General features: G+C 43.1%; 2 protein-coding genes across 4 annotated transcripts in view; both read left to right on the top strand.

Moving 5' to 3' along the window:
* The window catches only part of dyrk1b (dual-specificity tyrosine-(Y)-phosphorylation regulated kinase 1B), a 92987-nt gene extending 88584 nt beyond the window's left edge, over positions 1 to 4403 (top strand). The window contains exons 12-13 of one of the 2 annotated variants that reach the window (XM_030724659.1): positions 1357 to 1460; positions 2603 to 4403. In XM_030724659.1, the coding sequence (XP_030580519.1) occupies positions 1357 to 1460; positions 2603 to 3115 (617 nt within the window). In that variant the 3' untranslated portion in view covers positions 3116 to 4403. The remainder of the gene's footprint in view (positions 1 to 1356; positions 1461 to 2602) is intronic. The other variant, XM_030724660.1, reaches the window with a different exon arrangement.
* A 5074-nt stretch (positions 4404 to 9477) lies between these two features.
* ppox (protoporphyrinogen oxidase) overlaps positions 9478 to 14595 on the top strand; it is an 18350-nt gene continuing 13232 nt past the window's right edge. For both annotated transcript variants that reach the window (XM_030724661.1, XM_030724662.1), the window contains exons 1-2: positions 9478 to 9577; positions 10402 to 10492. In XM_030724661.1, the coding sequence (XP_030580521.1) occupies positions 10409 to 10492 (84 nt within the window). In that variant the 5' untranslated portion in view covers positions 9478 to 9577; positions 10402 to 10408. The remainder of the gene's footprint in view (positions 9578 to 10401; positions 10493 to 14595) is intronic.

The following is a 14595-nucleotide window of genomic DNA, read 5'->3' as shown; positions in this document are numbered from 1 at the left end:
GCTGGTGTACCTGCTGGTGTACCTGCTGGTGTACCTGCTGGTGTACCTGCTGGTTTACCTGCTTGTGTACCTGCTGGTGTACCTGCTGGTGTACCTGCTTGTGTACCTGCTGGTTTACCTGCTGGTTTACCTGCTGGTGTACCTGCTGGTGTACCTGCTGGTGTACCTGCGGTGTGGCCGACAGAAACAAAATGACTTTTCCCTCCTGGGTCAGTTTTTTCCTTGTTTCCGGTGTGAAGATATTCATCTCTCTAGTTTTTCCACTTCTTTGTTCGTTCCCTCATGTCCATTCCCATAGTTTCAGTGATCTCTCTACAGGACTTTGCTGGTGTTTGTGAGTCCTTGTGTTGTTGCTATGATTATTATTCCTTCTGCTGAGACGATGACTATTATTGTCTCACTGATAAAAAAAATAGTCGGAAGTGCAGAGGAGGAATCAGCGGTGCTGAACGGGCCGATCAGAATCGTTGCGGGAGCCAAAATCAAAATTCGATTAGATAGTGTGGCAGTATCACGATAAACTTTAATGATCCCACAGTGGGGAAATTTACACATTACAACAGCTCAAGTACAGAGAAGAACAGAAAGAGAGCAGCAATTAAGGTTAAAATAAAACTATATACATAAAATGCAATGAGAGAAAAATGACTAAAACATCTGCAGTTCCCAGTATGCAGCTGTGAGTGACCTCAAACAGCCAGTTAACGCTTGAGCACTGAACAGTCTCGGTGGCACGATCAGCTGTGAGATCCTCTGATTGTTACTCACACATTCATAAGACAGATCAGCCTGATTTAAGATGTTTGACTCGTGGCAGACTGGTACTGCTCATATCCAGCTCTGACTGCAGAGCAGAGCTAAGGCTGCAGGCACGTGTAGCAGGATATGTGATGAAGTGAGATTCTCTGGAGGGTCCACGGTCCCTGTCAGTCCATTGTCTTCCTTCTCGGTCAGTCAGTTTGAACATGAATTCATCATTTTTATTAGAAATAAAAACTGCTGAGGCACTCTGTCTTCTGGTAAAATATCTTAAGTTTATTCTTTAAGTATATTGGCAGAAAAAACAGACAAGAGCATGTTGACTCTAAGTCTTCATCAGGACCCGACAAACACATCAGTCAAGGTTAAATTCCAGTCCTGGGGGGCCATCAGCCATACTTGTGGTGTGGTTATATCCCATAGATGAAGAGTACCTGTTGGATCCGCCATCAGAGCCGTGACGCTGTGCCCTCCTCCTGTTTTGTAAATTCATCATTAGTTCACACCAAATGAATGTACTATGATTTATATTTAAAGTGCTGTTTTAATTAACAACTAATGTTATGTTTCAACTTTGTTGGTCTCCATTGTGTCCAGGTGGCTCCAGTGGTTCTTCCAATGACAACCGCAACTACCGCTACAGTAATCGTTACTACAACTCTGCTGTTACACATTCAGACTATGAGATGACCAGTCCTCAGGTAACTCTGCCAACATCTGCACACACTCTGCAGTCTTACTGACACCAATAAAAAAATAAGTTGACACTGTGGCAGAAACCCACTGCTGTGGGAATGTTTACGATCCGCAGTTTATTCCGGTCACGTTATTCTGCATTTAAAAATCTGCATATTGAAGTGGTGAACAGTGACAGACCCCAAACAAACCGAAAACCCTTCACTTCGTCCATCAGCACCAGGATTCGCTGTAATCTGTTCCTAAACGCTCGTCTTCCAGCCTGTTTCCACTAAACCTGTACCTGGAGAGGTGTTCATCCAGAGTTCTTCCTGGTGTTCCCATCGTCTCAGAGAAATTCCGTCACTGTGGGGGAAATAACTGTTTCCTGCTGAATTTGTTAGAGAAATGAACAGCCTCTAATGGGCTCATTTTTCTCCCATTTCCAAATCATCACACCAGCAGCGGTCACCTTCTCAGCAGGCGTCTTCCTGATGGTCTTGTAACCCAGTCCAGCCTGTGCAGGTCTACAGTCTTCCCATGATGGTGGAAACTGATCCTGTGGACACGTGCTTTACATACAGAGCGAACTGAGATCAGGAGCATCTGTGACTGACTGTGGAGCCATGATTAAACATTAAAATGCCTTTATCAGCAGTTGTGGAGCAACTGTAACAGTATGGAACTAATATACTGAGTCCTGGGACTTAGGGACCCCTTTTCCAACCACATGGGGCCGGTACAGAACCGTTACTACAACCAGTCGCATTGGAAAGCTTTTAGAAATCAGAAGCTGCTTCTGCTGTCAGAAGTGACCTTCTGACAGTAGATGCTGATGTTTGGAGGGTTCCTCTGTCCCGTTTGTGTGTTGCAGTCCAACTTGAGTGTCGTCTGAATTGTGTTATTTATGAAGCTGGTGGAAGCAAAAGCAGGACTGTTGACAGTGATAAACTCTTTGACTTACACAGTGACGTTTCCAGCTTCCTCTCAGGTTTTACCGGCTTCATTGTGATTCTTCATTGGCCACAGGGGTGGATGCAACTTTAAGCACCTTTAGCACTCATCATAAAGTCCTGCATGAATATGACTGAAAAAGTTAAATATGATTTGCAGTAAAAAACAATAGAATACCAGCCCACCCAATGTGTGTCTCTTTTCTTCCCACCAGGCGCCCTCGCAGCAGATGAGGATGTGGCCAGGCAGTGATGGTGGAGGTGGGGGTCAGGATCCAGGATACACCCAGTTGCTGCTCCATAAGCCGGCTGCCTCCCAACAACACCAGCGCCACTTCTTGGACCCACCCCATCACCCGCACCCAACTTACTCCCACCATGGGAACGGTGGGCGTGGCCTGAGGCAGGGAGGACAGACAGGCATCGGTGGAGGGGGGGGCCCACAGGGATCTTCGCCCCAGATGAGTGACAGCATGGATGTGGGCGTATCCCTAGGGCTGCATCACCTGGGGGCAGTGTCTTCCATGGAGGCCTCTCAGTTTGGCTCTGCATCTCTGCCCCTCGCTCTGCCAATCGGACTGTCTGCCTTCCGGACTCGGACGGCTCCTACCGCCCCAGGGCCACAAGCCCAGCCCCCTGAAGACTACTACCCTGCCTCCAACAACAATAACCCCGCTGGGGGGGGCAGAGGGAGGCCGGACTCAGATGAGGGGCCAGCCAACTCTTGATAAAACCTGAACCATGCCCTAAAGCCATACAATTTTAACTACAACTACTACAACTACACACATACAGCCAGAGTTCAGAGACAAAGAGGTGAACTTTGTGCTGAAGGAGACAGTTTGTACTGCATGAGAGGAGGAGGAGGAAGGAGGAGGATGCTGGGAAAACTCTCCTTTTTCCTGTTTTAGTTTGTCTTTGTCGCGACTGTAACTGGAAAGGAATGATTGTGACAAGTTTGTTTTTATTAATATTAGTGTTGATTAATATTATTTGATTTTTCTCGGGTTTGAGCAGTTGTGTGTTCTGTGTGGTTGTTGTTTGAGTCTGGAGAGGAGGAGGAGGAGGATGAAGAGGAAAGAGAAGTCCTGTTTATCCATTTTATTCCACACAGTAGCTGAAGGATGTTCAGATTAGTATGTTCATGTTTACACACGTGTGTTCGTGTGTGTGTGTGTGTGTGTGTGTGTGCGTGCGTGTGTGTGTGTGTGTGTGTGTGTGTGCATGTGTGTGTGATACAGGAGAGCACATTTGTAGCAGGCCCCTCCCTCTGACACTGCTCAGTTTTACATCTAGAGTTCAGGTCACAGTTGAACTGAAAAGGACCCATTTTAATAGCAGGTGTAAACACAAAGACAGGAGGCTATCACTCACGCTCACACACGCACGTGTGTGTGTGTGAGCGTGCTGCTACATGAAGAACACAGAAGCTGGTCTGAGAGGGTGACAGTGGCAGCGTGTGTGTGATTCAGGACTCGGGTTTTCTGTGTGTCCTTCCTCTGTCGTTCTCTTGGTCGCAGCAGCACTGAGAACGAGAGGGAGGTGGAGAGGGAAGGTCACGGGACACGGAAGCCTTGCTGACATTCACAGGGATCTCCACCTCCTCCTCCTCCTCCTCCTGCTCTCCTCCTCCTCCTCCTTCTCCTGTTGTTTCTCCTCCAGACAGCTCCTCCTCTCTGTGCTGCTAATCACCATGACAACTGGTCCGGATTGCTGCTAAAGATCCAACACAGATCAATAAAGAAATAAAAAGAAATAGAAACAGAAATTAAAAAACTTTTTAACCCTTCTGCTTAAGAGAAAAGGATAAAGTAAGAACCACTGCATCTCAATGTATTTATTACTATTTAACAAGAAAAAAACAAACTGAAAGTAACCCTTTTTTCTGCTCTTCTTTGTTTGGTTGCCTTCTTTCTGCAGGTGAGCTCTGATTGGCTATTGTAACAGTGACAGTAACTGGTGACATGGGAATGCCACTGGTTGTGGGGCTGGGTGGAGGGTAAGGGATGGGGCAAAATAAAGTTGGATATATAATAAGAATAAAGAGTATACTTTTGCACACCAAAGTCAAACAAACATCAGCTTTCTGCTTTTCTTCCTCCTGATCCTGATCGTCAGCTCGCGCCCCGTCAGGATGAACGCTCGGATTTCCATCCTCACGTCACTCCCCGTACAGCGGCCGTACTTCAGAAACAAACCAGGCTGCGTACGATGTGGTTATCATTGCATTAATAAGACAGAAAATGTTATCATACAAAGTAATACAGATGAAAACAGCCAGCCAATCACGAGGCTTCTGTCTGCAGTAAAAGACAAAGATGGTGATGATAACACACGTGTAACAGCAGCAGTGAGCACTAAACCTGGATTCATGGCTTCATTTAACCATTAAATGTGTTCGGAATAACACGTGCAGCAGTAATCACATTTTGTTGAATATTTGATTTTATTCCACACACCCTCAGTTCTGTTTGACGTCTTTCGTAGTGTCTGTGGGACTTCCTGTGGGACTGCTGATGAGTGTGTGATTCTGAGAGTTTTCAGCTGTTCCAGCATCAATGCTGCCACTAACCGAATAATGGGAATGAACTGGATTAAGAGAAATGTTCCCGCTGTACGTCAGCCACTTTCCTGATCACTGGCATCAGAATTCCCTACACAGGTGAGTCATTGCTGCTCCTCCTTTCAGCTCGTTAAGTTGTAGCTCTGCACAGGGGCAGATATCTGCGACATCCTGCAGTTACAAAGTGTATCTGAAGAAGTTAGATGCACACTCTGTTGGCTGTGCGAGTAATGGAGCTGCTGTGATGGGCTGATGGAGAGGAGCAGCCACACTCCCCACAGGAGAGCTCAATCCTGACCTGACTCAGGTTCGCGCGTGTGACAGAGCACGCTACAGAGCCGAGTCATTCTCACGTCTGCTGCTGACCGCAGGTCTTCAGACTTGCCTCCTCTGATTGGAGATCTGCAGACGAGACTAAAACACTTTGCAGAAGGCAGAAAAAGTTCATCATTAAAGCAGATTATTTTCTGAGGCTGAGATTTACAAATCTACTTTAGTAGAAGATTTTTTTAAATTTTGTTGAAAGATGATTTCATATGAAGTACTGAAATGTCCAGAGTGGCACTACATGGAGCTCAAAGTGAATCCTAGCGTGTTAAAGCACCTGTATTACGTTAGATTGGCTCACCTGTGTCTGAAGAGGCAAACATGAGACTGATAATATTGTGCATATAAATTTCATTTTTTAAAAAGTTATAATATTCTTGCAAACACTGTGGTTATGTGTTTAAAATCTGAAACATAAATGTCACACTGACAGCAGTACAGTAATAAATAACAGGCTTCAGAGTAAATCAGTAAACATCAGTAACTCAGTAAACATCAGTAACTCTCGGTAAACATCAGTAACTCTCAGTAAACATCAGTAACTCTCAGTAAACATCAGTAACTCAGTAAACATCAGTAACTCTCAGTAAACATCAGTAACTCTCGGTAAACATCAGTAACTCAGTAAACATCAGTAACTCTCAGTAAACATCAGTAACTCTCGGTAAACATCAGTAACTCTCAGTAAACATCAGTAACTCTCGGTAAACATCAGTAACTCAGTAAACATCAGTAACTCTCAGTAAACATCAGTAACTCTCAGTAAACATCAGTAACTCTCAGTAAACATCAGTAACTCAGTAAACATCAGTAACTCAGTAAACATCAGTAACTCTCGGTAAACATCAGTAACTCAGAAAACATCAGTAACTCTCAGTAAACATCAGTCACTCTCGGTAAACATCAGTAACTCTCAGTAAACATCAGTAACTCTCGGTAAACATCAGTAACTCAGTAAACATCAGTAACTCTCAGTAAACATCAGTAACTCTCAGTAAACATCAGTAACTCTCAGTAAACATCAGTAACTCAGTAAACGTCAGTAACTCTCAGTAAACATCAGTAACTCTCGGTAAACATCAGTAACTCTCAGTAAACATCAGTAACTCTCAGTAAACATCAGTAACTCAGTAAACGTCAGTAACTCTCAGTAAACGTCAGTAACTCTCAGTAAACATCAGTAACTCAGTAAACATCAGTAACTCAGTAAACATCAGTAACTCTCAGTAAACATCAGTAACTCAGTAAACATCAGTAACTCTCAGTAAACATCAGTAACTCTCAGTAAACATCAGTAACTCAGTAAACATCAGTAACTCTCAGTAAACATCAGTAACTCAGTAAACATCAGTAACTCTCAGTAAACATCAGTAACTCAGTAAACATCAGTAACTCTCAGTAAACATCAGTAAATCAGTAAACATCAGTAACTCTCAGTAACATCAGTAACTCAGTAAACGTCAGTAACTCTCAGTAAACATCAGTAACTCAGTAAACATCAGTAACTCAGTAAACATCAGTAACTCTCAGTAAACATCAGTAACTCAGTAAACATCAGTAACTCTCAGTAAACATCAGTAACTCTCAGTAAACATCAGTAACTCAGTAAACATCAGTAACTCTCAGTAAACATCAGTAACTCAGTAAACATCAGTAACTCTCAGTAAACATCAGTAACTCAGTAAACATCAGTAACTCTCAGTAAACATCAGTAAATCAGTAAACATCAGTAACTCTCAGTAAACATCAGTAACTCTCAGTAAATATCAGTAACTCTCAGTAAACATCAGTAACTCTCAGTAAACATCAGTAACTCTCAGTAAATATCAGTAACTCTCAGTAAACATCAGTAACTCTCAGTAAACATCAGTAACTCTCAGTAAATATCAGTAACTCTCAGTAAACATCAGTAACTCAGTAAATATCAGTAACTCTCAGTAAACATCAGTAACTCTCAGTAAACATCAGTAACTCTCAGTAAACATCAGTAACTCAGTAAACATCAGTAACTCTCAGTAAACATCAGTAACTCAGTAAATATCAGTAACTCTCAGTAAACATCAGTAACTCAGTAAACATCAGTAACTCAGTAAACACCAGTAACTCTCAGTAAATATCAGTAACTCAGTAAACACCAGTAACTCTCAGTAAACATCAGTAACTCTCAGTAAACATCAGTAACTCAGTAAACACCAGTAACTCTCAGTAAACATCAGTAACTCTCAGTAAACATCAGTAACTCTCAGTAAACATCAGTAAATCAGTAAACATCAGTAACTCTCAGTAAACATCAGTAACTCTCAGTAAATATCAGTAACTCTCAGTAAACATCAGTAACTCAGTAAACATCAGTAACTCAGTAAACACCAGTAACTCTCAGTAAATATCAGTAACTCTCGCCCCGGCTGTCCTAAACATGAGTTTAGTCACAAACAGTTTAGACAAAATCCAAAATCCTTGAACTGAATCTTGGTACTTGGCAGCCATCTATAAATGCTCCTGTTTGGGTCATTGTGGCTACTTGGATATAAAAGGACTGGCACTTGTATAGCACTCTTCTAATCTATTTGAGCATTCAAAGTACTTTCTTACTGCTAGTCACATTCAGACACACACATACAAGTACTTTTTATCCAACATTTACACACACACTCACTCCAATGGATTCATTGGGGGAAACTCGAGGTTCACCATCTCGCCCATGGATATTTTGGCATAGACTGGCGCAGGATTGGACCACTGACCTCCAGTTAGCAGGTGACCCACTCTACCTCCTGAGCCACAGCCATCCCAACATGAAGACTGCATGTATACAATCATCAGGCAAATATGAAAAATAAAAAACCTCTTAAAATGTTTGCTGACTTTAAATATTGTTGTTTTTTCCTTTCTTTAATCCCGACCATGAATCAGAAGTTAGTGATCACATGAGCTATGTTGGTTTTGACAGTGAACCCGTAGTAGGGTCCCCCAAGGGAAATTGGTCCCAGGTGAGGGGCCATACCAGGTACTATTCAGAAGATCCTGTGATAGAAACAACAAGCTGCCTCGACTGGGGTTACTAAGGCCCTGTCGTACAGGAGGGGCTGTAAGGATCGGGTAATATGTGGATGGGGCAGCAGTCACAGGACACTTGGTGGTCCAATCCACAGCTGCTGAAATATTCTTGGGACACAGAATGTCAGTTGTACTCCATGATCACTGAACCTGTCCTGTGCTCTTCTACCACAATCTGGTTTGGAGCAGCAACAAAACAAGACAGGAACAGACTGCAGAGAACTATTAGAACTGCTGAGAAACTCATTGGTGCTCCTCCTTCAGGACCTGTACGCTTTTAGAACCAGGAAACGGGCAGAGAAACTCATCTGAGACTCCTCACACCTGGACACACTTTATTTCAGCTCCTCCCCTCAGGCAGGAGGTACAGATCACTGTACACAAAACCACCAGACACTCAGTTTCTTTCCTCATGCCATCACACTCATTAACAGCTGATCAATAACACTGATCTCTACATACATTGCCTAAATGTGTGGAGAATAGAGACATTGTTGTTACACTACAACACACACTACACTTTATTTTATTATTTATTAGATTTATATATTGTATAGTTCTTATATTACGCCTTCCTTCCTTTTCTTACATTTGTATATATATATATATAGTATAGCATTTATGTTCAGTTCTATGACACTGTATAGTACCAGAGAGACACCATCAACCGGAACCAAATTCCTTGTGTGTGTAAACATACTTGGCCAAAATGAATCTGATTCTGATACCAAACATACAGGATTAGCAAAACCTCTTTTACTCTTTACTCTGTAAAGGCTATAACAGGTACAAGTTGAGCCTGATCGGCTCAGGACGCTTTGATGAACTTTTAAGCCATTGAAACGTATTCAGACCTGCTAATAAAGACCACGAAGTTCTCGCCGGATCTCATCCCCACTGAACATTTATGAAGGAACTTGGAAACTGGGGTGGAAACATGGCTTATCAGGCTTGCAGGTTCATGCAGGTCAGGTGCTGCTGAGAGAAAACACACTGTTATTATTCATGACACCGAGCCGCACTAAAACCAGCTGGTGGCGGTAATCATGTCATCCTCTGATGTAAAAAACCAAACACAGGAAACTGTTTCTGTCCTCTTGGGAGGAGTGCTGATGCTTTTATTTTGAAGCAGCCCGCTCGGAACTCGGAAGTGATCCTGTCGGTGTTAGTATGTGAAGCAGACTCCTGGCGTGAAGCTTGCGAGGACAAGTTGCAGGACGCGGACTCGGTGCCGCAGATACAGGTGAGTCCAGCAGCTGCTGTTGTGTTTGTAGGCCGGCCTCCCCACGGAGGCAAACCGGCGTGTTCGTGGAAGCGTTTACTCAGACGGGCTGCGCGTGCACATCCTCTCACAGGGACATTTGATTGCTGTTATGCTGTGTGTGGGTCTCCGCAGGATCCACACTAACGTTTCAAAGATGACTGCTTATGTGACGCGTTAGAGGAAAGTTTACGTTCTCCTCACGGTTTGGATGATTTCTGAGAGGCGCTCAGAGCAGAAAGTCCTTCTCTTCCTTTACCTGCTGGTTAAACAGCAGCTGTGTCAGAAAGCCTGTGCGCGGCTCGGTGCGCGGCTCGGTGTCTGTGGAGTGGACGGTTGGACAGCCGGTTGGGTGACGGAGTGACTGATAAACCAACTGTTGTCCATATCTTTATGGGCAGACTCTTTTTCCAGACACACCCAGCCACAGCAGATGAGCTGCACTCATGACTGTTTGGACATCTGTGCACTCTTTCAGCTTTAAGGGCTTACCTGAGATACTGCATTAATCATTAGGAATTACAGGCTCAGGTGTTTGTGGGCAGGTGTGTTCCATTTGTCCTCAGCCTTTCGGAGCAGAGTTAAGAAATCTGAGGTTAAATAGTTACTACAGTAATTTTTTTTTATTTTTTTTACGTTAATCCTTTAAGTTAAATTCCACTCATATTTTGATTTCTTTATTTCACATCCACTGTGGTGGTGCACAGAGACTAAATAAAAAATGCATGTTCAAAAACCTGATAAATATTCAATTCTATGGTCAAGATTATCTGATGGAGGTCTGTTCTTATTGGATCTGTTTGCAGTTAGCCAATGAGAACAGTTGCTGTCCTTGGAGGAGGGATCGGGGGTTTGGCTGCGTCCTACTACCTGTGCAAGAACCCCCAGGTTACCAAGGTAACACACTTTGGCTGCAATCATCAGTTTTATTTGGAGAAAAAGATGAAAAAACAAACAAACTCTGACCCAGGTCTGCTGGGCACCGTTCTTTCATTATTAAAATTAGAAACATCCTTTCTCAGAGTGATGCTGAAAAGCTCATTCATGCATTTATTACTTCTCGGCTGGACTATTGTAATTCATTATTATCAGGCTGTCCTAAAAGCTCCCTGAAAAGCCTTCAGCTGATCCAAAATGCTGCAGCTAGAGTACTGACAGGGACTAGAAAGAGAGAGCAGATTTCTCCCATATTGGCTTCTCTTCATTGGCTCCCTGTTAAATCTAGAATAGAATTTAAAATCCTTCTCCTCACATTTCATCACCGTTTTCAAACCAGGAAGTGAAACTCTTCAGATTCATAATCTCATTTGCAAAGTGTCATGAGCTGAGATAGGCAGGATTAACATGGAATGCTTTATATTATAAGGTAAAGACCCTCCAATAATACAGAGAAAACCCAACAGTCAAAACGAGCAGCACTTGGTGACAGTGGGAAGGAAAAACTCTGTAACAGGAAGAAACCTCCATAGAACCAGGCTCAGGGAGGGGGGGTCAAAGAAGAGAAGTTAATATGATCTCTTTCTAGTCAGTAATTTTATTTATTTATTTTTTTTGCACGGCCTGATGATAATGATTTCTAATAGTCCAGGCTATGAGTAATAAATTCATGAGCTATTTTTTCCAGCACCAGCTTGAGACCAGATGTTTCTAATTTTACTGATATGACACAGATGAAAGCGGTCCAACAGGACCAGCACAGAGATCAGTCCACTGTCAGAGGTCATAAGAAGGTCACTGATGACCTGTAATGCTGTTTGTGACTGAAAGTCCTCAGATGGACCACTGATCACATGGTTGGTTTGCAACAACTCTGTGGAGAAGTTTGAAATGAAAGGTTGGTGGTTGGTCTGTCGGCCTCTACGACCGCTGGTTTTAAGTCCTGCTCAGTTAGTGATAAAAGCATGAAATGTACTGATAATGTTCAGGCACGGAGCCATTAAACCCACCAGCCTCCTCAGCAGCAGATGTGGGAGTTATTATAATATATATTCATTGTGTTTCTTTCTTCTTCTTAAATGTGCTTCAGGAAGTTTGTAGTGCAGTGAAAATCAGATCAGGGTAGCATGACAGATGTTTAATGGATAATGAGTATTGATTTGTGAACAAGTGGACATGAATGACTTGAGTTTATTATATAATATTAAACTGCAGTATATCTCTGACTGTCCACTTTAAAGGTCAGAGTGAAAGAAAGGCAGATGTGAAATGTAAAAGTAAATGGTAAATGGACTAGTTCTTATATAGCGCTTTTCTACTCAGTCAGAGCACTCAAAGCGCATATACAACATGTTTTACATTCACCCATGCACTCCCATTCATACAAGCACTTCCATGTTTACTAAGCTAAGTGCTTTTAATTAGCTAACATTCACACACATTCATACTCCGACGGGACGGTCGGAGAGCAACTTGGGGTTAAGTATCTTGCCCAAGGATACATTGGCATGTAGCCCGGAGTAGCCAGGAATCGAACCACTGACCTTCCGATCAGTAGGTGACCTGCTCTACTCTAAAAGTGAGCAGGTTGTACTTTCTGTATGTTGACAATATACAGCACAGTAAGAATCATAGTTTTAAGGCTTTGTGTCCATTTTTAACCAATAAATCACCTCATGGATGAGTTTATCTTGGCCCCCTGCACCCCTACAGACATTCATCAGAATTCATTCAAAGCTTCCACACCTGCAGAATGACACGCATGCTGCCAAAAATATAACCTTCTTAGGAATAAGAATACATCCATATACAGTAATACATATAATAATATATATTCTATCTGGCAGATAGATATATTGTATTACAGAGGGTGATGTGGAGGAGTTGCTCCGCTGTGTGTCCAGAGAGTCGTGCAGGATTATCCATGAATGAGAGCAGTGGCGGTTTCTGATATGGGCGACATGGGCAGCCGCCCAGGGCGGCATTTCATCTAGGGCGGCATGAGCGCCCCCCTCCCCCCAACGCATTGCGATCGCCGCAGCAACGCCTACCGCACTACTCCACTTGTGGGATAATGGGCGCCCTCTGCTTGCTGTGTATTGCATGTAGCTTTCTGCCATGGTCAGACAGGTTGTAACAGAAGAAAAAGGGCAGGCGGGGGATTCTCTCTCTGTCTGCTGTCACTGCTTCACTCGACCGTCACACACACAGCGCTGCCCCGCCCCCTTCTCCTCTCAGCCTGGGGTGCGAGTCGAGTGAAGCAGTGATGGCGTGAGAGTGAGACTGTCAGCCGGGTTCATTCATTCATGCCTGTACAGTTTGGGCCTGGTTACAGCCAACAGTAACCGCTGAATTATAAATAAAGGCGACTTTTGCTGGCAGTCTCTTGCCAAACCTTTCATCCTCACGGACACTGCCATATCAAGATTAACGCGAAGTGTATGTCCTAATATTGAAAAGTTTTGCGAGATCTCGCAAAAGTAACTCAGGATCTCGCAAAACTTTTGCGAGATATGCAAAACTGACTCTTTTTTTTTTTTTTCCTCCCATGTTCCACAGAATGAATCTGTGCGTCTAATAAAATTAGATGCACACAACTGATAGAACACAAAGCCAATTTCATTTATAATACTGTAAATATGGTCATTAAATCACAGTATTTGTGTGAACCCGAATCCTGATAAAAAAAATAACACAAATACGAATCTAGACAGTTTGGACAAATGTTGGTGGATGGCGCAGTGTTGCCAGATTGGGCAGCTTGTGAACACATTGGGGTGGAATATTATATAGATATTTCTATATAATTATAAAATTATATAGATATATAATTTTACAATAAAAACTTCCTAAAAACCTACCAAATATGGTGAAAAGCAGCCAAAATTTTAACAAGTTACCCAAAGCTTGTATATTTAAATATATATCACACCTGGTGCTATTAACATGAGTTTCAGTGGAGGTTTTGTTGTGTTGGGCTGGCAACTGTCAGTCAGATCTGACAACCCTGGGGATGGGCGGTGGTGGTGGCGAATTGTGGCAGATGGAAAGGAAAAGGTCAAAGCCATCAGGTGCACAGTTTAGGAAAAAGAGAAAAGAAGAGGAGAAACAAGCAAAGATAAAGGTAAGCAGAAGCTGTGTAATATTTCAGTTTCTTCCATGTTTTTTCAAATAAAAATTTAAAAGAAATTCTGAGTGTGCCTGTGATGGTGGGGGGACCTTCTGTTAAAGCCTGTCTGTCAGACCATGGCAGAAAGCTACATACACCACACAGCAGTCGCTCATTACCCCCCCAAGTGTAGTAGTGCGGCGATCGCTATTGTGTGTGTGTGTGTGGGGGGGGGGGGGGGGGGGCGCCGGCGGGGATGCTTGCCCAGGGTGCCAAACAGGCTAGGACCGCCACTGAATGAGAGTTTATTCAGGTTGAAGCCAATAATCTGACTCTCAGAGAATCTCCAGCATTGTGCTTCACACATTGGAGGATCTCAGCATACTTGTTGGTTTCCAGCCTCAGTGCTGGCCTTCCAGTTCGGCCTGTTGTCATTGTGGACACTGTAACAGTCGTAATTGTGTGGTGTAAGGTAAGGTAAAGTTTATTTATAGAGCGCCTTTCACAGACAAGGAAAGTCACAAAGCGCTGAACAAACAGTCAGTATAAAAAATGAATTACACCTTTGCATTAAAAGAGAAAGAGCAGTAAAACGACAGATTAAAAAATTACAATGAGAGTAACTGATGAAAAGCTTGGTTGAATAAAAAAGTTTTCAACTGTTTTTTAAAAGAAATGACGGAGTCAGCTAGGCGAAGTTCAAGGGGCAAGTTGTTCCAGAGCTTGGGAGCTATAGCTTGAAAAGATCTGTCGCCTCTAGTCCTTAATGTTGTACGTGGGGGAACTAAGAGGTTTTGATCTACTGATCGAAGGCACCGCGCAGGGATGTATTTAACCAGTAACTGGGATAAATAGTCAGGGGCTTGTCCCTTTAAAGCTTTATATGTCAGCAGAAGGATCTTAAATTCAATTCTAAAATGAACCGGAAGCCATTGTAAAGAGAACAGAAGAGGAG

This window comes from Archocentrus centrarchus, unplaced genomic scaffold (genome assembly GCF_007364275.1).
Source record: "Archocentrus centrarchus isolate MPI-CPG fArcCen1 unplaced genomic scaffold, fArcCen1 scaffold_40_ctg1, whole genome shotgun sequence".
Lineage (NCBI taxonomy): Eukaryota > Metazoa > Chordata > Actinopteri > Cichliformes > Cichlidae > Archocentrus > Archocentrus centrarchus.
The sequence above is the reverse complement of the archived record's forward strand: the minus strand, read 5'-3'. Positions and strand labels throughout refer to the sequence as shown.